The sequence below is a fragment of the Zea mays genome, chromosome 6 (genome assembly GCF_902167145.1).
Source record: "Zea mays cultivar B73 chromosome 6, Zm-B73-REFERENCE-NAM-5.0, whole genome shotgun sequence".
Taxonomy (NCBI): domain Eukaryota; kingdom Viridiplantae; phylum Streptophyta; class Magnoliopsida; order Poales; family Poaceae; genus Zea; species Zea mays.
Window position 1 is genome coordinate 132,895,697 of NC_050101.1, and position 21,827 is coordinate 132,917,523.

A 21,827-nucleotide genomic window follows, 5' to 3' on the forward strand; every position below is an offset into this window, starting at 1 on the left:
TAATTATCTACTCCTTTAATGCACCTATTGGGGACTTGTTCTCAAGTGTTATGAATTAAGAACAAGGCAACAAAAAATGTTAAATGTTAATGTCCTTCGTCCTTCGAAGCATTATTTTCCTTTGGATATAATGATCCTCAGACGAAGGTCATGAAGGGCATACCTTCATCATCGCGGTATATGTTAATAAAAGGAGAAGCATATGAAATGTAAGAGATAACATGAATAATTATATAGCATTGTCAATTTATCCTCATTATATTATCATGGAAAAATAGAAACAATATTGAATTACAAATGTACCTTCGGCTTGACAGAAGGTAAAAGAACAAGCGTGACGCACGAGCAAGTACAAGTCAGCGTGAACAGTACGGGGTACTGTTCATCTATTTATAGGCACAGGACGCAGCCTGTGAGAAATTACATTCATGCCCTTTACATTTATTATTGACTTATATACAATTTTATGAGGACTAGATAGCCTTTTCTCCTTTAAGTCGGTTCTTTTTTCCACCATTTAGCCGAAGCTCCCCTGCGAGTAGCTTCGGAGCAACTCCAACCTTCGTCACGATCATGCTTTTTACATCGTACATGCTTTTAGCCCGAGTCCGAAGATACCTGTTCATATGTCACACTTGGAAGATATTGTTAAATCACGTTTTTGAGGACCTTCGGAGGACGAAGGCCCCCAACAGCACCCATTACTTGTGTCGTGGCGAAACGCGTAGGTTTGTCCTCTCACAGCTTCTCACCTAATAATGGGCCCAACATGCTCCACATATGGGCTATAAGAAACTACTCAAACCCAACATAACAGAAAGCCACACACAGCGCAGTGTTACAGTGCTCTTAAATAGTACTGTCTCCGTTCTCAAATATATATCGTCCGCTAATTCATTTTTGAACTAAACCACGACAAATAAAAAAGAACGAAGGGATTATCATCACGCTAGCTGAAAGAAGACGAACGAGCTATAAAAAAAGAGTCAGACTCTTTTTTAGTTTAATACTTTTCTCACCCTTTTGACTAAAATAAAGTGTAATATTTGTTTTTATCAATTTAATATTTTTATCAATTTAATATCTAATATGTAATATCCAATATGTGGATACTTTACTATTAAATTTATTTTTTATGAATATTAAATTTGATTATGTGTCGTCGCATAGGTATTATACTAGTATTTAACGCTAGGATGTTTGCACCCACTTAGAGCTTGTTCGGTTTGAGGTGGATTGTAGGAGATTAAATCCCCCATATAGGAGGGAATTTAATCTACTCCAATCCCCTCAATACACCCCTAACCGAACAAGTCCTTAAGAACCCAACTCATTAACCTATTCCAAACCAATCCATCATCAGGCATATATATATATATATATATATATATATATATATATATATATATATATATATATATATATATATATATATATATATATATATATATATATATATATATATATATGCATAAAATATTTAACTGAAACTAAGTCATATCCCAAATCACTCACTGCAGTGTTACTGAAAATAGAACAAACATAGAAATAGTTGCAGTGGTACAAAAACGACACAAAAAAAAGAAATAGTTATTTTTCTAATCAGACCGGGACTTTCATTAGGTGGCTCACGCATAGCCAGTCATGCCAACGCTGGGAGTTGTCTTACTGATCCTTTTTGTAGCTTGGCTAGTGGCCTTAGAATAGTACATGTAGAAGTAGACGTCCAAAATCATGGTGAACACCACGAAGACTGCTCCGGCAATAAACACTCCTTTGCGCAGAGTTTGGCAGGTCCAGTTACCAGCATATACCATATCCCTATACTTGGTGTGGTATGCGTTCTTTGTTGCTCCGGCAATTAGGCAGGCCTCAGCAACTGCAAATGTGATCCTGCAAACATGTGCCACGAATATGTAAAACGTCGAAAGTACTGCAACACCATGAAAGTACTGAAAGTATTTTTTTTTTGTTGACATGTGTGATAGAGCACAGAACAGAAATAACCATGACGATGCGAAGTATATGATGGACCATGCTCTGCTTCCACCTGGTGCAAGTGGTGCACCGAAGCACATGCATCTTGTAACACCCATGAGCAGTGAGTGGCCTGAGAGAAGAAACAGGAAAGCACCAACACCGTAGCCAGTAGCAATATCGGAGTCATAAACACAAAATGTGGCATTGGAGCTGTCTGTGACTATTGAACCCTGTTATAAAAATGCAAAACATTATCAGAACTTCCAGCTCTTATGAATATGTTCAAATAAACTAATTTCCTTTTTTTATTTGTCGAAACCAACAGCACATGCTGAATGGTTTTTGACACATGGACCTAATGATTATATTGTTTTATTTATTACATGGAACTAAAACTGAATATACAAGATGTGGCGACGGCACCGCTACACACGAGAAAGTAAGAAGACATTAGTTTGGAAGGCTAAAATGGAAGTTCTATAGGACGGTGATTAGACCTGCTATGTTGTATTGTGTAGAATGTTGGCCTACGAAAAGATGACAAGTTCAACCGATAAGTGTTGTGAAAATATATATTTTTTGTTAGATTTATGGCCATACAAGAAGGGATTAAGTCAAGAACGATGATATATGTGATAGGTAGAGATAGCACCAACGAAAGAAAAACGGTTGAGATGGTTTGGATATGTCCAACGGAGACCTCCAGAGGATCCAAAGACGTAATAGTAATGAGAAAAGAGGCAGGGGCATACCGAAGTTGACATGAAAAGAGGCACTAAAAGGAGACTTAGAAGGATAGAATATACCAAAAAATTAGCGTTGAATAGGAGTACATGGAAAAACAACTATCAAAGTGCCTTAACTTTGACTTGAAACTTCTTTGTGTTTTAACTCTAATTTACCCAACTTGCTCAGCACTAAAATACTTTATTGTTGTTATATTACATACATCAGTCATACTTGACTTTCTAAAAAAAAGCTCATAAGATTCGGTTTATAGCTGACTAAAATTGTCAAAATAGCATAATTAACTGTAATAAAGCAACTCTAAAACCAACGTCTAATAGGATCCTAAGGTGCAATAGTCATGGTTATCATGGCATCGTCTAAGCCGAGTTTATGTGGCCTAAGTAGCGCTCCTCAAGCCTTGAGTACAACTCCCCATAGGAGCGAATTTCAGGCTAAGGTAAAAAAAATCCTTCCGTCTGTTCCACGCCAAAGCACAGGTCTAACGCTTGGTCATGGTCGTTCTCACATGGGCTACGGTGCCATTGTGTGGTTTTCTCGACCTGCGTAAGGTCTTCTTCTAAATATAATGCCCGAGGGTTGTCTGTAACATCCCAATTTTCAACTACGAAATAAAGCTTATTTTAAAATTATTGATTGCTATGTTAGCTTAATCCAAACTATGCAAACCAGGGCCTCCATCGGTTATTCCTGGTTGTTCTTCTAAATTATAGCTCAAGCTTGTCTTTCACCATGGTAAATTCTAGAAAACGTCTCATGCCCGCCCGCGATAACGCACGCTAGACAGAGGGAGCCCACAACCAACCGTGGAAAAACACATGCGTGAAGAAACCGCAAGCCTGCCTCTAGCCGCCTTGGCATTTGTGCATCCTGGCAAGCCCCGCCTACACCCTCTGCCCTGAGACAGCCTTGTCGTACACGCCGAGCTGCTATATTAAAGTGTCGTGTTGTAGACCTTCAAGTGACGCCTCAGTGCAGAAAGCCACTCCGGCAAGACCTCGTGCACCCACCTGAGCACACACCAGCCACTTGTCACAATCACAACTAAATGAATGCCCCACCATGAGCCAAGTTACCCTGCCAACCTCGGGATGTTGCGACTGCACTGTGACGACGTCACCGCTCACAGTATGCCGATCAAGACTCCCTCCATTATAAATTGTCGTTCCTCCGCCTATAAATATTGATGCCCTTACCATGGAACCTCACAGTCCAGCCACCATCTCATTGTCGCCCCCACATCCGAACAACACGTGCCTTACTCTTCAAACCAAAGAACAAGCCAGCACCGTCGATTTGAGCCATAGGTGAGCATGCCATGATCTTCGACCTCTTCCTCCCTCTCTCGAAGTCATTCTTAAACTATAGAAGTTATGACCTTAGCATCAATTAAGACAACTTTCCTCATGGCCATAACTTGCCTATTGAAAATATGCAAGGAAAACCTCACTTAAACAATTGTCATATAATAAGCATAACCAAGTTTCTAGAAGCTTCTACAATATTCATGATAAACCTTAACCATAAGCAAGACAACTTTCTAGGAACAACTATGGATAACCATGATGTACATAGCCTTCTAGAACTCCCTACACTGATCATGATAAGTCATGAAGCATAGATATTTTTAGACCTCCCTAGAACTATGGTGATGTGTCATGATGAGGTGTCCCCCATGTAAGGTGGAGGTGACACATGCATGGTGAGGTGTCACTCATCCATGGCTCCTAGGTGCCTATATAAGGATGTGCCCCCCTCTTGCCATGACATACCATCCCACCCCCATCCACACACATTCAAGGGCAAGGTAGAAGTAAAGTAGTCATAGTTCTTAAGGCGGTAAGGCGAGACAAGGCGTTGGGCCCCCGCCTGGACGCCTAGGGGATGCCTAGGCGCTTACTAAGGCGACGCCTTACCAATTAAAGAAAAAGGGAGAAAGAAAAAAAAAGAAGGAATGGGTAGAAGAGATGGCCCAGCCCACTAGGTAGGCAGCCCATATATCCTCCCTGATGGTTAGGGTTGCTCCCATCTCACTGTCGCTGCTCCTGTCTGTCACAGCATCGCTACTCGTCCACATCACAGCATCGCTGCTCCTGCTCCCCCAAGCTCGGCGCTCCCCCGAGTCTCAGCGTCGCCGCTCCCCCGAGTTCTGCACCGCCGCTCCCTCGAGCTCGTCACTCCCCCGAGTTCTGCGCCGCCGATCCCGCTCCCCAAAGTCTCTGCTAGGCTTCTTCCCCCTCCCCTCTTGCCTCTCTTGTTGACTCTTGGATAGGCGACGGGGACGCCTAGACTTTTTGGCCGCCTGGACGCCTAGGCGTCGCCTAGACGACGCCTTTGCAACCATGAAAGTAGTGTTAAAGTATAGAAGCCCTTGCATAAGCATGTGTCCATGTTGTAAGTATTTTGTTATGCTGTAAAATTTCTATTTGCTTAGTGCATAAGTTGTGATCCATCTAAAGGAGTGCTCTGCCTCCCGGGATCACAAGGCTTCATTTGTAGGAGTGCTCTGCCTCCCGGAAGCCAGCTTCATCTGTAGGAGTGCTCTGCCTCCCGAAAGCAAATATGGCTGGCTTTATCGCCTATCGTGCACTAAGTAACTAGACATTAAATGTGAACTATTGTAATGTATTGATGTATGTTATTTTGATTGTTGTATATCCACTCGTGATGTCTCTTTAGTAGAACCAGTTCCAGAAGAGAACCCGGAGGAGCCAGGAGACGAAGAACATGACGCCGCGGACGCACAACTGAACGAAGGCAAGTCTCATCGACCTCTTGCTTTGATCATGGTTGCTTCTAAGTGAGAAAATATATAAAACTTGCTAGACATAGTTGTTGCATAAGATACACCTGATATTGAGTGAACAAGAGAAACTATGCATTGATGTCATGATGCATGTTGATTGCATGAATATCTTATACCTTGATACTTGATGAAACTGGATGGAAATGAGGCTAGAGTAGCATAGTAAGTGTGGGAGCATGCACTACCGTGGTGGTAGACTTGCGACCGAATTGCCGTGGCGACATCTCAGGTTTGCTAGTTTTGGTTGGTGGCTACTCTGGTGAACCATATGAACTGTGTGTTGTGGTGCCATCTAACCTAACTTATTACCAATGTGATCGCATGAGCTTGTATGGGAAAGCCTTAGCCTAAACCACTGGCTGGCCTGTTAGTCATCCGAGGTGGATATGTTTTGGGTTGGAGACCTGAGTGGTCAGGACCCAGGGGTTTGTGGGCGCTAGGCGAGGTTGAGCCATGTTTGGGTGTCGGCTATGACAGAGCCGTCTTGGGACGGTGATGTGCGTGTGGGTACAGCGTACAACCTCTGCAGAGTGTATAATCCATTAGAATGGTCCGTGTCCTCGGTATAGGACAGATTATGGTGTGGACACTTCAACTAGTTGAGCTACCTGACTTATGAGATGGATAACAAGCATGGAAATAGTTCCAATAATGCATTCGTTAATCATGTTTATTGATCATCGCATACTAATATGTAACTTCCTCCCTGTAAGGGCGGGGTGGGACTTGTTGAGTACCTTTGTGCTCACCCATTATTTTTACAGAGGATCCTGATTCCGTGGCCGAGGAATTTTGATTAGTTCGTGCCCTATACCCAAGTTTGGCGTGGTGCCGTTGTTGTAGAAGCCACCATGTGGGAAAAAGAGACTACCCTCGTGTTTATCTTATCGACTATAGTTCTTCTAGTTTGTATTATTATTGTACCCGAATGTACTAAATAAGGCTATGTATGACTTTGGCACCACTTGTGTAATGTATTTCACCAGAGACTGTTTTCTGGTGCTTAAATACAAGTTAGCTTCGGTTGTTTAGACCGGGGCGTTATATTGTCTTACCCCTGCGGGTCGGGGAAAAAATCATGGCGTCGCCTAGTCGCCGCCTAGGTGTCTAATCGGCCGGGACTGGATGCCATGGCTGCTCGCCTCGCCTAGAATAAGTTAGGCGGGCGCCCAGGTAGGTCAAGCATAGTCATGATGCCTAGGCGTACACCCAGACGACGCCATGACTTAGCCGCACTAGCCCAGCCCATCTCTTATTCCCTGCTATCGTTGCTGCTAGCCACCAGGCGCTAGACTCATTGCTCCCCAGGCTGCCATCGCTAACCGGCGCCTGTCGCGCCCACGTCAACCACCTGCTCTGCACTCACACCATGCCCACCACACCACACGTCGATCGCCCTTCTGTGCTGTTGGTATTGTCTCCTCTCCTTATGTGCTGATATGCTCTTCCTTGCTGAGTTGCTGGTATTGTAATGTCTTGCCTTCCTAAATTGCCTAAGTTGGTATTGCTTGATATATGTTATAATCTTGCGGCTTGACAAATGGATGCCTAGGCACCCAGGCACCTAGCTAGCAACTTGCCTCGCCATGACGCCATGACAACCATGGCAATAGTAATAGAAAGAGAGATAAAGGTAGACTTAAGTTGACATGAAAAAAGACAATAACATGAAACATGAAATAATAAAATATATCCAAAGATTTAGCCTTGAATATAAGTGCGTGAAAAACAACTATGCACATGCCTTAACCTTGACTTAAGGCTTCTATTAGGTTTAACCCTAGTCAACTCTTTGTTGTTATTATTGTATTATATACATCAGTCATACTCGACATTCCAAGGAGGAGGTTTACAGCTAACAAAAACTATCAAAAATACCCTAATTAACCGAATAAAGCAACACTAAACTTAAAACCAATATGGGAGCTCATCTATATAAAACTTTAAACATGGAGAGGTGTTCATCAAAAGTATTCACATCACTGTACCACAGTTTATCTACAGTGCTCCAAATCAGTTTTTCGCTCAAAGTTACATGTGAAAAATCAGTTTTTCACTATCTTTGTTACCTGAATGAAATAACACATGCTACTTTCACGCTGAAATAATTAGCAGGCAATCTTTATTTGATTTTGTCCGAGAAATCGTAGCTTGATCCGTGCGAAAGGCAGGGGTGGTTTTAGCTAATAAAAATTCTCAACAATAAACATAATTCACTACAACTTGTGGACCCTGTTGATGAGCCAGGGACCGTGGAGCAGCTGGCGCCCAGTTCTGAGGATTCTATAGCTGTCACCTCTATTCCTTCCGCGAATTTACCTCTGCTTACTTGGGAAGAGGATAGACTTGGTGCTGCTGTGGTTCTAGACATTGTGTCTAACCAGGGTATTCCTCACCCTGTTGAGAGGCATAGATCTGTTGAGCCGCAGGATGCTGCCATTAATCGCAGAGGTGGCCTCCCTTCCAACCTTCAGGTATATTTTAGGCGAAAGCGTCACTCTAAGAAATGTTCTGCGCCGGATGCGCCTGCTGTTTCTTTCAATGACCTGGAGAAAATCATCAAGCCAGTGGTACAGCTGCTGCCCATGCCGGTTGCCAAGATTAGAAGCAGTAAGACTGGTGTTGCTGTGCCTCGTCGGAGTAGGAGGGTGGCTGGTGTCAAGCCTTGTTCTCCAGGTCCGATCATCACTGAAGCCCAAAAGAAAGTCATCAGGAGTTTGGGTCTCGCAGCCACGGAAGAAGCCATTGATCAAAAAGCTCAAGACAACTATTTTAAGCTGTTCGAGGGGCGCCTGACGGACTCTCATCTTGCTGCACTTGCTGCTATTTTTGGCTGGCAGGCTGAGCGATTTGATGATTCCAGCAGCCCAGTTCTCCTGGCAGGCTGTTAATTCCTGCTGTCCTTGGTCGTGTTTATTTGTTTTCAATGAATCTATCAAACATTCTTGTATGGAATGCCCGTGGCCTTAATAATAAGGCTAGGCGAGATTATGTAAGAGACACAATTCTATCCTCCAAAGCTGATATTATTTGCCTCCAAGAGACTAAAGTGGCGTCGTTTTCTTCCCATCTGCTCCTATCTGTGTGTGGTTCAGATTTTGATAAGTTCTTGACCCTGCCTGCTGTTGGTACTCGTGGTGGCATTCTAATTGCATGGAAGGGAGCAGTTTGTCAAGTCATCTCCTCTCGTATTGATAATTTCTCGGTTTCAGTTCAGTTTGCTGGGATGGATGGTATGAATTGGTGGTTCACTGGTGTTTATGGCCCGCAGGAAGATGATAGGAAAATTCAATTCCTCCAGGAGCTTCTTGATTTCAGAACCCTCTGCAGTGGTCCTTGGCTGTTGTCTGGGGATTTTAACATGATCTATCAAGCTGCTGACAAAAATAATGCTAACCTGAATAGAGCTTTGATGGGCAGATTTCGAAGGTTTCTTGATGACTGCCTTCTTAAGGAAATTCCACTGCATGGTCGCAAATTTACATGGTCAAATGAAAGGTCTTCTCCAACTCTTGTACGACTTGATAGGGTGTTCTGTTGCAATGATTGGGAAGATTTCTTTCCTAATTCTCTCTTACAAAGTGCATCCTCGGGGGTGTCGGACCATTGTCCTCTTATTCTCAGCCTTAATGTCCAAACCCATAAGAAGAGGCGGTTTCACTTTGAAAGTTATTGGCCCAAATTGCCGGGTTTCCTTGAGGCTGTCAGCCATAGCTGGAATGCTCCGGTCTCCATTGCTTGCCCTGTTGAGGGTATATTCTTAAAACTGCAGCGACTTAGCAAGGGGCTGCAAAAATGGAGCCATCACAAGGTTGGTAATGTAAAGCTGCAACTTGCTACTGCTAAGGAAATTCTGCACCGCCTTGAGATTGCCAGGGACAATAGAGTGCTCTCACCCGGGGAGGAATGGCTTAGAAAAAAATTGAAACTGCATTGCCTCGGTTTGGCATCATTGGAGCGCACTATTGCGAGGCTTCGCTCTCGCATTTTGTATCTACAAGAGGGTGATGCAAATACTTCTTTCTTCCATCAGCAAGCCCGCTACCGCAAGAAAAAGAACTTTATTGCAAAATTCCAGGTTGAGGAACGTATTGTCACCTCACAGGAAGAAAAACAGCAAGCAGCCTTGGATTTTTATGATAACCTGCTAGGTACAGCTGAACTTAGGGACTACACCCTGGACTTACACAGCCTGGGCATTCAACAACATGATTTGGGGGATCTTGAGCTTGTTTTTTCTATGGAGGAGGTTTGGTCAGTTGTAAAAGATCTGCCTTTGGACAAGGCTCCTGGGCCAGATGGTTTCACAGGTCGTTTTTATAAGGTTTGCTGGGATATCATCAAGGAGGATATGATGGGTGCTTTGCTTGCTGTGCAATGTGGGCATGTCTCCAAACTCAAACTCCTCAACACGGCTTTTATCACCCTCCTGCCTAAGAAGGTGGATGCCCTGCTGGTCAAGGATTACAGGCCAATAAGCCTTGTTCACAGCTTTGCTAAGTTGGTGACCAAAGTGCTAGCAGCTCGGTTGGCACCCCACCTGCCAAGTATGGTCTCTATCAACCAAAGTGCCTTTATCAAAGGTAGGAGTATACAAGACAATTTCCTACTGGTGCAGCAACTTACCAGATCATTACACCACTCAAAAGAGCCTCACATCCTGCTGAAGTTGGATATTTCCAAGGCCTTTGACTCGATATCCTGGCCATTCCTGCTTGACATGTTACAACACTTGGGTTTTGGTCGAAGCTGGTGCAACCTTATTAGTCTGTTGCTTTGCACTTCCTCTACACGGATCCTTGTCAATGGCGAGCCTGGGGAATACATTCTGCATCATAGGGGTCTTCGGCAAGGCGATCCTTTGTCCCCCATGCTGTTTATCCTTGTCATGGAGGCTTTGAATGCTATGGTCAGTTATGCTTTCAGGGAACATATGCTGCAGCCGATTGCAAATCAACATGCCAAACATTGTATCTCCTTCTATGCTGACGATGTTGTTTTGTTCATGCGGCCCTCTCATCAGGATATCTCAGCAATTATCAGCATTTTAGACATCTTTGGTCATGCTACTGGGTTAAAAACGAACATCTCCAAAAGTTCTGTTACACCCATTCAATGTGGAGCGAATGAGCTGACCACCATTTCTGCCTTGTTACCATGTGCTACAAAAAATTTTCCCTGCACTTACTTGGGGATTCCTCTATCAATCCGTAGGCTTGCTAACTCTGATCTCCTGCCGCTTGTTGATAAAGTTGCTGATAAACTTCCAGGATGGAAAGCTAATCTTCTCAGCCGGGCTGGTCGTCTTGTCATGGTTAAGACAGTGTTGTCTTCTGTCCCTATCTATCTTATGCTTGCTTTAGAACTACCTAAATGGGTTTTTAAGGCAATCGATAAGAGGAGACGAGGCTTTCTTTGGAAGGGGCAAGGTGATGCAAATGGAGGTAACTGTCTCGTGTCTTGGGAAGCTGTCCAGCGGCCTCTCAAGTATGGTGGTCTGGGTATTCTCAACCTGGAGATGTTTGGATGGGCCCTACGTGCCAGGTGGTTTTGGTTACAAAAGACTGACGCGTCAAGGCCATGGGCTGGTCTCCCTATTCGAGTGCACCGTAATGCAAAGGCCCTCGTTGATGTGGCTATTACCTCAGTGGTAGGCAGTGGTGAATCTGTGAAGTTCTGGTCTGATCGTTGGCTCCTTGGTAAAACTGTGGCTGAACACTGTCCAACCCTTATCCAAGTGATTTCTAGAAGGGCTTTAAAGCGAAGAACAGTAGCTGAGGGGCTCACAAATCGTCAATGGGTGTCAGATATTCGGGGAGGATTGTCTGTAACGGTCCTAGTAGAGTATCTGCAGCTATGGAACTTGGTTGATGGGGTAGTTCTGCAACCTGACATCGCAGACCAACACATCTGGCGCCTCTCTGCTCATGGTACTTATTGTAGCAAATCGGCCTATGATGCTCTCTTTGTTGGCTCTATCCCTTTTGGCCCTTGGCGACGTGTCTGGAAGACCTGGGCCCCCTTACGATGCAAATTCTTTGTATGGTTGGCAATCAAAAACAGGGTTTGGACAGCTGATCGACTTGCAAAAAGAGGTCTGCCCCATCCAGTTGCTTGCCCTCTGTGTGATCAGGCCGAGGAAACCATCCAGCATATTCTTGTCTCTTGCGTGTTCGCTCGGCAGATATGGACGTCCATGCTACACAATTTAGGCCTCCTTGCCATTGTGCCTCAGCATGGATGCACTCGTTTCTCAAATTGGTGGTGCCAAAGTATCAAGAAAGTGGAGAAGAGTCTAAGAAAAGGTCTTAATTCCTTGATCATTTTGGTTGCTTGGGAGATTTGGAAGCATCGTAATGCTTGTGTTTTTGAGGGGGTTGTGCCCTGCACCCAGCGAGTTCAGAGTGCTGTGATTGAGGAGGGCAACGTCTGGTGTTTGGCTGGTGCATCAGCTCTGCAGGACCTCCTGCTGCGCAAGCTCCCTAGGGGACCTTAGCAGTTTTCCTGCTGGTAGTCGTTTTTGGTCGGGTTGTTACCTTGTGTGTGTGTGTGGTGCGTTGTGTTTTTTCCGGAGGGGTCTCGGCCTAGGGGCCTTTGTAATTAGGGGTTGACAAGTCTTGTCTCTCCTATGTTCTTTTTTTCTTCTTAATATAATGACACGCAGCTCTCCTGCGTTTGTTCAAAAAAAAAAGCTTATGACCTGTGCAATGATGGTTGGTGAAACATGAAATCATGTGATGGAAATGGAATTTACACCGAAAAACTAATTGCAAATGTTTTGTAATGAGATAGTCAATTTAATTCATTCAAAATTCAATATTGCTGGTGCATATTTAGACCATTGGAAGACAAACAATTAGACCATATTTATCAATAAGTTAATATACATATGTTGGACAATACTTATTTTACACTTTCACAATTAACCTGAATGTCATGTGATCTGAATCACTGTAGATGGCTATAGGTTCAATTCTGGCAACTAAGACCACAAAACCTCTATCTTAAAATCCTGCAGCTCAATAAAATAACATAAATTGGATCTTGGTTGCTTCAGGTTGTAACATGAGGAGAAGGTGATTGACCAAAAAATGATAACTGGAATGGTATTGAGGGACTCAAATGTTCTAAATGTTTCAAAGCCAGAGTACCTATAAACAAATTACAAGTCTGTGCTCCACAGTTCAAACCTAAATTCAAACTTTTACAGCATAAAACTTGCAAATTGGCCCTCATTTGGAGCCAAAAAACACCTATCAGCAGGGCAGGAACCAGGTGTAGCATGAGCAAGATCCGTACAATGAAAGTTAGACAAAGGCATTACCTGAGATTATTTATTTATTGCCAATATGATTTGTATGTTATTGAAAAAAAGTCTACATAACCACCTACCATATCGAGGGTTGACTACATAACCTCTTAGCTATAAAAAGATGCATTGTTAACCATAAAGTATCTAATAACTTTCAAACAAACCCTGGTATGTTTTTAGGTCTACCACGCTAGTATGTTTACCCATGCTTATATGAAGGCCCATCTGCAAATGGGTACATTTTTTTATTTTTCTTTTACCCATCGTCCTCAAAGAGTCACAGCTCCCCTTTTCTCTCATCTCTCTTTCTGGAATCCTCCACGCCTCAACCTTCCGACACTCATCGACAACATGTAGCTCAAGTGCCGCTCCTAGACCCAAACCATCCCATCCCACATCCTACCTCTTTCTCGCCATCTCCTCCCATGGCTACCTCAACAACAAATTTCCTTTCCCTACCAAACCACTGCCACCTCATAAAGTTTGGCGGCGGGTGACGAAACGGACGGATCTTGACAGTGTAGAGAAAGAAAACATGGCACCCTATTTTGTGCCCACGGGGGTTGAGGATGGCGTCAATTCACCTACAGAGGCAGCTTTGATCGTTAGGTGTTGATCTGTGTGGACAATTGAACCAAGTCGATCCCCCTTCGTGATACAGATGGTGAACCTCCTAAGGATCCTACACGTTGTCAACATATTGTATGGAGTCTTGTTTACCTTGGTATCATTTGTCCTGACATTTCATATTCTATACATATTTTGAGTCAGTTTGTTTCTGCTCCCACCCAACTCCACTATAATCACTTCCTTCATGTCCTACGATATCTTCATGGGATTATATCTAGACACTTATTCTTTTCACGCTCTAGCTCTTTCAGCTTCAGACTTATTGTGATGCTACCTAGGTTAGTGATTTCTCTGATTATCGATCTCTTTCTATCTATTGTGTTTTTCTTGGTAGTTCCCTTATTGCTTGGAAGACTAAGAAGCGGTTAGCAGTTTCTCATTCGAGTGCGGAGGTTGAATTGCATGCTATGGCTCTTTTGACTACGGAGGTTACTTGGTTATGGTTGTCTCTTGAGGATTTTGTTGTTTCTGTTTCTAAGTCAGCTACTCTTTTGTGTGACAGTATGTACAGATGCTATTAGAATTTCTCGTGATCCAGTCAAGCATGAGCTTACTAAGCATATAGGTGGTGATGCCTATTATATGCATACATGCACAGGCTCAGGATGATATGATTGATCTTCGTTATGTGTCTTTATAGCTTCAGTTGGCTAATTTCTTCACGAAGACGCATACCAAAGCTCAACATATATTTTCTCTCTCCAAACTATGTGCTTTTTATCCACTTGAGTTTGAGGGGGTGTTAGATGTCTATGTTGGAAACTGAACCCATAACCCTAACCAGGGATGGGGAGTAGTATTAATAGACTTCATAACTGGGCCAGGCCCATTACAGTGAGGGGTGAGACGGTAATTATATGGGGAGCACCCCAAACCCTAGAATCCTAGACGGGTAGTCTAACACCCCCCCGCAGTCACAACTCTATCCTGTACAGATGTTGAGACTGGATCGAAAGTCTAAAAATACACTCGACGGTAGACCCTTGGTGAAGATGTCGGCGAACTGCAGCGTGGTGGGGACGCTGAGAACCCGAACGTCACCGGCAGCGACACGCTCGCGGACGAAGTGTAGGTCGATCTCGACGTGCTTCGTGCGCTGATGCTGCACGGGGTTGGTGGAGAGGTAGACCGCACTGATGTTGTCGCAGTAGACGAGTGTGGCGCGCTGAAGAGGACTGTGGAGCTCGTGGAGGAGCTGGCGCAGCCAGGAGGCCTCTGCCACACCGTTGGCCACGGCACGGTACTCGGCCTCAGCGCTGGAGCGAGAGACGACGGGCTGCCTCTTGGCGGCCCAAGAGACGAGGTTGGCGCCCAGGAACACGGCGTAGCCGGAGGTGGACCGGCGCGTGTCGGGACAGCCAGCCCAGCCAGCGTCGGTGTAGACCACGAGCTCCGACGTCGGGGATGGGCGGAGTAGGAGACCGTAGTCGAGGGAGCCGCGGAGGTAGCGTAGAATCCGCTTGAGCGCAGTGAGATGGGGCTCCCGTGGAGTGTGCATATGCAGGCACACCTGCTGGACGGCGTAAGCGATGTCGGGCCTGGAGAACGTGAGGTACTGGAGCGCGCCGGTGAGGCTCCGGTAAGACGTCGCGTCGGCGACCGGAGGCCCGTCGTCCTCAGAGAGCTTCGCCTGAGTGTCGACAGGCGTGGAGCAGGGCTTGCAGTCGGACATGCCAGCCCGCTCCAGGATGTCGATGGCGTAATGGCGCTGGTGGAGGAAGAGACCCTGAGGCCGACGTTCGGCGGTGATGCCGAGGAAGTGGTGGAGGGGCCCCAGGTCCTTCATCGCGAACTCCCGCTGAAGGGCGACGATCGTGGGGTGTAGAAGGTCGGCGGTGGATGCCGTGAGCACAATGTCGTCGACGTAGAGCAGGATGTAGACGGTGTCGTCGCCGCGCCGGTAGATGAACAGGGACGTGTCCGACTTGGCCTCGACGAAGCCGATGGAGGCCAGGTAGGAGGCGAAGCGACTGTACCAAGCCCGTGGCGCCTGCTTGAGGCCGTACAGGGACCTGTTTAGCCAGCAAACCAGATCCGGGCGGTCAGCGTCGACGAAGCCGGTGGGCTGGCTGCAGTAGACAGTCTCCGTTAGAGTGCCATGGAGGAAGGCATTCTTGACATCGAGCTGATGGATCGCCCAGTCGCGGGAGAGGGCGAGGGAGAGGACGGCGCGAACAGTGGCGAACTTGACGACAGGGCTGAAGGTCTCGTCGTAGTCCACTCCGGGGCGCTGGGTGAAGCCCCGAAGGACCCAACGGGCCTTGTAGCGGTCGAGGGAGCCGTCCGAGGTCAGCTTGTGGCGAAATAGCCACTTGCCGGTGACCACGTTGGTGCCTGGTGGACGCGGCACCAGGTCCCAGGTGTGGTTGGCCAAGAGGGCCGCGTACTCCTCCTCCATAGCACGACGCCAATGTGGGTCGGCGAGGGCAGTGCGAACGGAGGAGGGTACCGGGGAAGCGTCGGGTGGAGTGCTAGTCGTAGCAGCTGCCAGGATTAGCCGGTCGACGGGGCGGAGAACGCCAGCAGCGCGCCGAGTCACCATCGGGTGGACGTGCCCGGGGTCGCGGTGGATGGCGACCGGGTGGTATACGGACGACTCGGAGTGAACCGCCGGAACGTCGGGAGCGGCTGGTGTGGCCGGCTCGCGGCGATGATAGACGACGGCGGGGTCGGCGAATCGGGCCGCGCTCGTCGACGGGCCCGAGTCGGGGGGCACCGAGGTAGTGGCGTGGCCGCGGCGATGATAGACGAGGGCGGGGTGGCGAATCGAGCCGGAGTCGACGGGGCCGCGCGTGGCGCAGGCGGGGTCGACGGGGCCGCGCGTGGCGCAGGCAGGATCGACGGGGCCGCGCGTGGCGCAGGCGGGGTCGACGGGGCCGCGCGTGGCGCAGGCCGGTCGACGGGGCCGCGCGTGGCGCAGGCGGGGTCGACGGGGCCGCGCGTGGCGCGGAAGAGGTCGTAGTGGCCGCACGAGGAGCAGGTAACGGCGCAAGACGGGGAGCCGAAGGTGGGGGAGGAATCGGATCGGACTCGAGGAGGGAGTCAAGATCGGTGGGTGGGGTGGAGCCAGCAAGGGGAAACACATCTTCGTCAAAGATGACATGACGAGAGATGATGCGGTGGGAGGTGAGGTCTAGACACCGGTACCCCTTGTGGTCAGGGGAGTAGCCAAGGAATAGACAGCGGGTGGAGCGAGGAGATAGCTTATGTGGAGCGGTAGCGGAAGTGTTAGGGTAGCAGGCACAGCCGAACACGCGAAGGTGGTCATAGGAAGGGGTTGTGCCGTATAGGGCGAAGTGAGGGGTAGGGTGGCGTACCGCCTTCGAGGGAAGACGGTTGAGGAGGTGGGTGGCAGTGTGCAGGGCCTCTGCCCAGTAGCTGGGAGGGAGAGACGCCTGGAAGAGGAGGCAGCGGAGCATATTAGTGGTGGTGCGGATCATGCGTTCGGCTCGGCCGTTCTGTGCAGAGGTGTAGGGGCACGAGAGACGCAATTGGACGCCATGAGTGAGGAAGAAAGAGCGAGAGGCGTTGTTATCGAACTCGCGGCCATTGTCACACTGCAGAGCACGGACCGGGCGACGAAACTGAGTGGATACCCAGGTGAAGAAGTGTGTGAGGGTGGTGAATGTGTCCGACTTCAACCAAAGCGGGAAGGTCCAGAGAAAATGGGAAAAATCATCCAAAATCACCAAATAGTATTTATAGCCAAAAAGACTGAGTACAGGGGAGGTCCAAAGATCACAGTGAACCAGGTCAAAAGCCTGCTCAGCCCGAGAAGAAGAAGTAGTAAATGGGAGACGAGTATGTCGGCCTAACTGACAAGCATGACAGAGACCCTCAAAATGTCCCCTACTACATGAAGGATCTAAACTACTGGTAATCTTGGTCATGACGTCGGGTCCAGGATGGCCGAGACGTCGATGCCATGTGGTGGAGACCAGGGCAGGAGATGGAGACACGCCGGCGGTGGAGGGCTGGAGCGTGTAGAGGGGCCCCGAGCTGTCACAGCGGGCGAGAAGGGTCATGGTGGCCAGATCCTTCACAGAAAAACCAGAGGGGTCAAACTCAATGGAACAGGAGTTGTCAGTGGTGAATCGACGAACAGAAAGAAGGTTGTGAGTGATGTGGGGAGCTACGAGAACATCGTTGAGATAAAACGGCCAAGGGAGAACCGAGGCACCTACTGAGGTGACTGGCAGAGTGGAACCGTTTCCAACGACGATCGAGGATGGGTGAGAGGGGAGGGGGGGATGAGAGCGAGAGAGCGTGCCTGCCGTGGGAGTGGTGTGGTACGAGGCACCGGAGTCGATCACCCAGTCGGAGGGGGGTGGGGTCATCGCCATGGTGCTGAAAGCAGCAGCGAGGGAGGCGCTGTCCCAACCACCGGCCGGCGGGGACCAAGGCGTCGAGGTGTGGGTCCCCGGGGGCAGGAGCGCGGGCGGAGCCTGGGGCACGGGGACACCGTAAGGAGGTGTGTCGTAGTGAGGTGCAGTCAGGAGGGCTGGCGCCGGAGGACGGGAGGTACTCGGTGCCTGGCCCGGCCACATGGCGATGGTCCCGGTCCAGGGGTTGTAGAATGACGGCCACGCGTGGCCGCCACCCCGGCCGGAGGGACCACCACGAGAGGAGCCGCCGCTCCCACGGCCGCCCTTGCGGGAGCGACGACCCCCGTCGGTCGTGGAAGTCGGACGAGGGGCCGCCGGGACGGCAGGCGGAGGGCGGGTGGGAGCCCCGGTCGACGGAGGACGAGTGGCCTGGCCCCCTGAGGGTGGCTGACCACTGGTAGGAGCGCTGTAGAGGGCCGAGGCAGGAGTGGGTGCCTCATTCGCCATGGTGAGCTCCTCGAGGAGAAGCTCGTTCCGCACGGCGTGGAAGGTGGGGAAGGGCACACTCCTCTTGATGAGAGCCTTCAGGTGGCCGTAGCGGGGGCTGAGGCCACGCAGGAGGTTCAGCACCAGGGTACGATCGGCAACTGGCTCGCCGAGATCGCGGAGAGAGTCAGCCAGGCCCTTCATCTGGCGGCAGTATTCTCCCACGGAGAGGTCCCCCTGAGAGAACAGGTGGAACTGGGCGTCGAGGTGGAGCGCCCGCGCATCCCGATTCCCGAGGAACTGGTCCTCGAGAGCGAGCTACGCCTGGCGTGCAGTGTCCGCCTGATCGCGGATGATGTCCCGCAGCTCAACGGTGATGGTGTCGTGGAGCCACGAGAGGACAACGTTGTCCATGAGGCACCAGGAGCGAGGCGGTGGAGCGTCGTGGTCGACGAGGACGTGATCGTCAAGGACGAACCGCCGCAGCGTGAGAAGGACCTGTCCTCGCCAGCGGGGGTAGTGGGAAGACGCCGGATCCAGCACGACGGACACGAGGGCCCGGATGTTGTGCAGACCAGCGGCTTGAGCGTGGAGAGCAGCGATGAGGTCGGCGTCGAGGTCAGCGTCGCGGGGGTCCTCCGGGTGTTCCACAGGGGCGACCGGTGGGTGGCCGAGGAGACGCTGCGTGGTGACCATCTGGGTGGTCAGAGCGGCACCCAGGGCACGCTCACGCTCCAGGGCGAGGGAGGCGGCGCGCTCACGCTCCCGCGAGGCCATCACAGCCGCCTGGATCGTAGCGAAGGTGTCGCCGAGTGTGGAGTCGGCACCGGGGGGTGCCGCGAGGGCAGGAAACCCCGGTGGAGAGCCACGACGGTGGGCCGGGGAAGAGACGTCGCAGAGGGGCCGGAGGCCGACGATGTAGGGAGCCTCGGCATCTGCCACGGAGCGACCGGGGCCCATGGGGTGGGTCTGGCCGGCAGCAGGGAGGCCCAGGGAGGCGACGCCGGCGGCCAGGGAAGCGGGGGCCGCGCCCAGGCCCGCGGTCAGGGGCGGGTGCGCCAGGCCGGCGGTGGGCGCGTCCGGGGGGAGGTCCGCCATGGGCAGGGAGAGCGGCAGCGGGCAGCAGGGGGCTGCAGCGAAGGGGGAGAGGCGGGCGCGCAGGCCTGCGGCGGGCAGCAGGGGGCTGCGGCGAAGGGAGGAGAGGCGGGCGCGCGCGGAGCTTGCGCAGGGGAAGAGGGCGCGCCGGCTGGTGCACGCCGGAGAAGGGGGCGGCGCGGCCGGAGAGAGGGGGAAGCAGAGGCCAGCGCAGGGGAGCTCCGGCGGCTGGGGAAGAAGCCCCTGGCGGCGGCTGGGGGCCGGCGGCTGGGGGCAGAGGGCCGGCGGCGGCTGGGCAGGGAGAAGCCCCTGGGCGCAGCAGGGAGGGAGGGGGAGGAGAGGCCGGCGCAGGGGAGCTCCGGCGGCTGGGGAAGAAGCCCCTGGCGGCGGCGGGGGGGCCGGCGGCTGGGGGCAGGGGGCCGGCGGCGGCTGGGCAGGGAGAAGCCCCTGGCGGCTGTAGCTGATAGGACCTAAACCTAAACCAAATTTGATACCATGTTGGAAACTGAACCCATAACCCTAACCAGGGATGGGGAGTAGTATTAATAGACTTCGTAACTGGGCCAGGCCCATTACAGTGAGGGGTGAGACGGTAATTATATGGGGAGCACCCCAAACCCTAGAATCCTAGACGGGTAGTCTAACAGTCTATGTGCGTGTCCTTGTTGTATTCGGTCTCATATATAGAGTACTTGTTAGATGTCTATGTATGTGTCCTTGTTGTATTTGGACTTATGTATAGAGTCCTTGTCGCGATCTCTGGATTTGTGTATATATTTAGACCTAGTGCCCTCATATTGAATACAATGCAATTCAGAACATGTTCACGATTGTATGTAGCTTAATATATATTTATTCATCAAGAGTCAGTAAACAATAAGCCTTTCTGAAGAGATTGACTGCCCACTATGTTTCAACATTTGAAAATTTTATGCTGAAAGACTTTTTCAGCAACAGGACTTCGGCGTAAAGCATTGGCAGAACTTCATTGAGGCGAAAGGACCATAGTCCTCACTAATTTTTCATATTTCTTTGTAAATTTATACTTAATCATGCTTAAATATTGATAATGTAGCCATTTTAGCACTGGTGGCCTATTCTAACGTCTATGTGAAGCTTCACAACTGGTGTAAGGATAGATATATAAAAAACATCTGGAGTGAAGTAAGGAATGCAAGCGCAGGATCCAGTAAAATATATCAATCAGTACATGATAATTGATAGCATATAGATGATAGCATACCGGACTATGAACAGGCATGGACTGCGGAGTGACCTTTAACAAAACATTACAGCTGACTATCTCCAGTGGACTCTATATCCCACTCACTATCTCACTTCCTATTTCAAACTACACTCTGCAAACAAACAGTGCAATCTACGGTGCAAAATAATACTTTGCACACCCGTTTACACGGCCTGCTGGAGATAGCCTAAAAGAAGTATCTTAAGGCATCGTATACCTATACCATCAGTAATCCCGCAGCCTGTCCTTCCTATATCGTGTAGAACAAGCAAATGGTGCAGAAAAGCGGAAACGAAGCATGGTACTTGAGTGATTAGTCCTACCGCTGTGATTGTATTGGGACTGAGATAGTGGGAAATCAGGATATGGGCTTGCAGAGTGCTTTTATACAATTTGTTTATTTCAACATTAATGAATATTAAAATCAAATAGCAGGAATTCCTTAGAACAAAGATTTAAATTCAACAGCAGATCTCTGAGAGTCTTTAGGACGCAGGGTGTGTGGTGTGGTGTGGGTGGGTGGGTGGGGCCGTGGTGAATGCTTGTTTATGGATGCGGTAGGCAAAGAGAAAAAGGCAACTTGCGGAAATGTTAGTACCGTGCTGCGGCGGCGCTCGGCGGCGACGGCGAAGCCAAAGGCGGTCAGGCATAGGGCGACCACCAGAATGTGCACCAGAATGGAGCTGCTCCCTGTATCGCCCATAGCGCACCCTCTCCTCTCCAGGGCAAGCAAAGGGATAGTGGCACTCGCTCAGTCGTTAGCCCTTCGATTTGCTCTTGTCGCTGCTGCGTGGGATGGGGAAAGGGAAAGTTATGCGAGCAGTAGAACAGCACCGGCCTTCTCTTCTTTTTAATTTTCTTTTGATTTAAACATGGAAGAACTTCATTTAAAGGGTGTTTGGTACTTTGGTTTATTATGACTAATTCTTAGTCTCTACATTTATTTTATTTTAGTCACTAAATTATCAAATACGAAAACTAAAACTCTATAAACAAACGTCACATTACTCCTATTTTATTCTATTTTAGACCTTAAATTATTAAATATGTTTTTTCTTAATTAACAGTGTTTAATAATTTCGGGACTAAAATAAAATAATATTGAGGGACTAAAAATTAGTCTCTAAAACTCAAACTCTTAAAATTAGTCCCTGAAAACTAAACACCCTCTAAATGCAATGGGAAGTAAGATGGATTGGT

General features: G+C 49.0%; 1 protein-coding gene across 1 annotated transcript; it reads right to left on the reverse strand.

Moving 5' to 3' along the window:
* Positions 1-1,472: 1,472 nt before the first annotated feature.
* On the reverse strand, positions 1,473-21,489 carry LOC100282386 (fiber protein Fb34). The gene is made up of 3 exons (NM_001155297.2): positions 21,226-21,489; positions 2,008-2,210; positions 1,473-1,893 (listed from the first exon to the last, which is right to left on the reverse strand). The coding sequence occupies exons 1-3, from the start codon at positions 21,328-21,330 to the stop codon at positions 1,629-1,631; spliced, it is 573 nt and encodes a 190-aa protein (NP_001148769.1). The 5' UTR covers positions 21,331-21,489; the 3' UTR covers positions 1,473-1,628.
* Positions 21,490-21,827: the final 338 nt, after the last annotated feature.

Coding starts and splice junctions, on each gene's coding strand:
- LOC100282386 (NM_001155297.2), bottom strand. CDS start 21,330: ATGGGCGATACAGGGAGCAGCTCCATTCTGGTGCACATTCTGGTGGTC. Junction 2,211..21,225: donor CCGAGCGCCGCCGCAGCACG/GTACTAACATTT, acceptor TTTTTATAACAG/GGTTCAATAGTCACAGACAG. Junction 1,894..2,007: donor ATATACTTCGCATCGTCATG/GTTATTTCTGTT, acceptor ACATGTTTGCAG/GATCACATTTGCAGTTGCTG.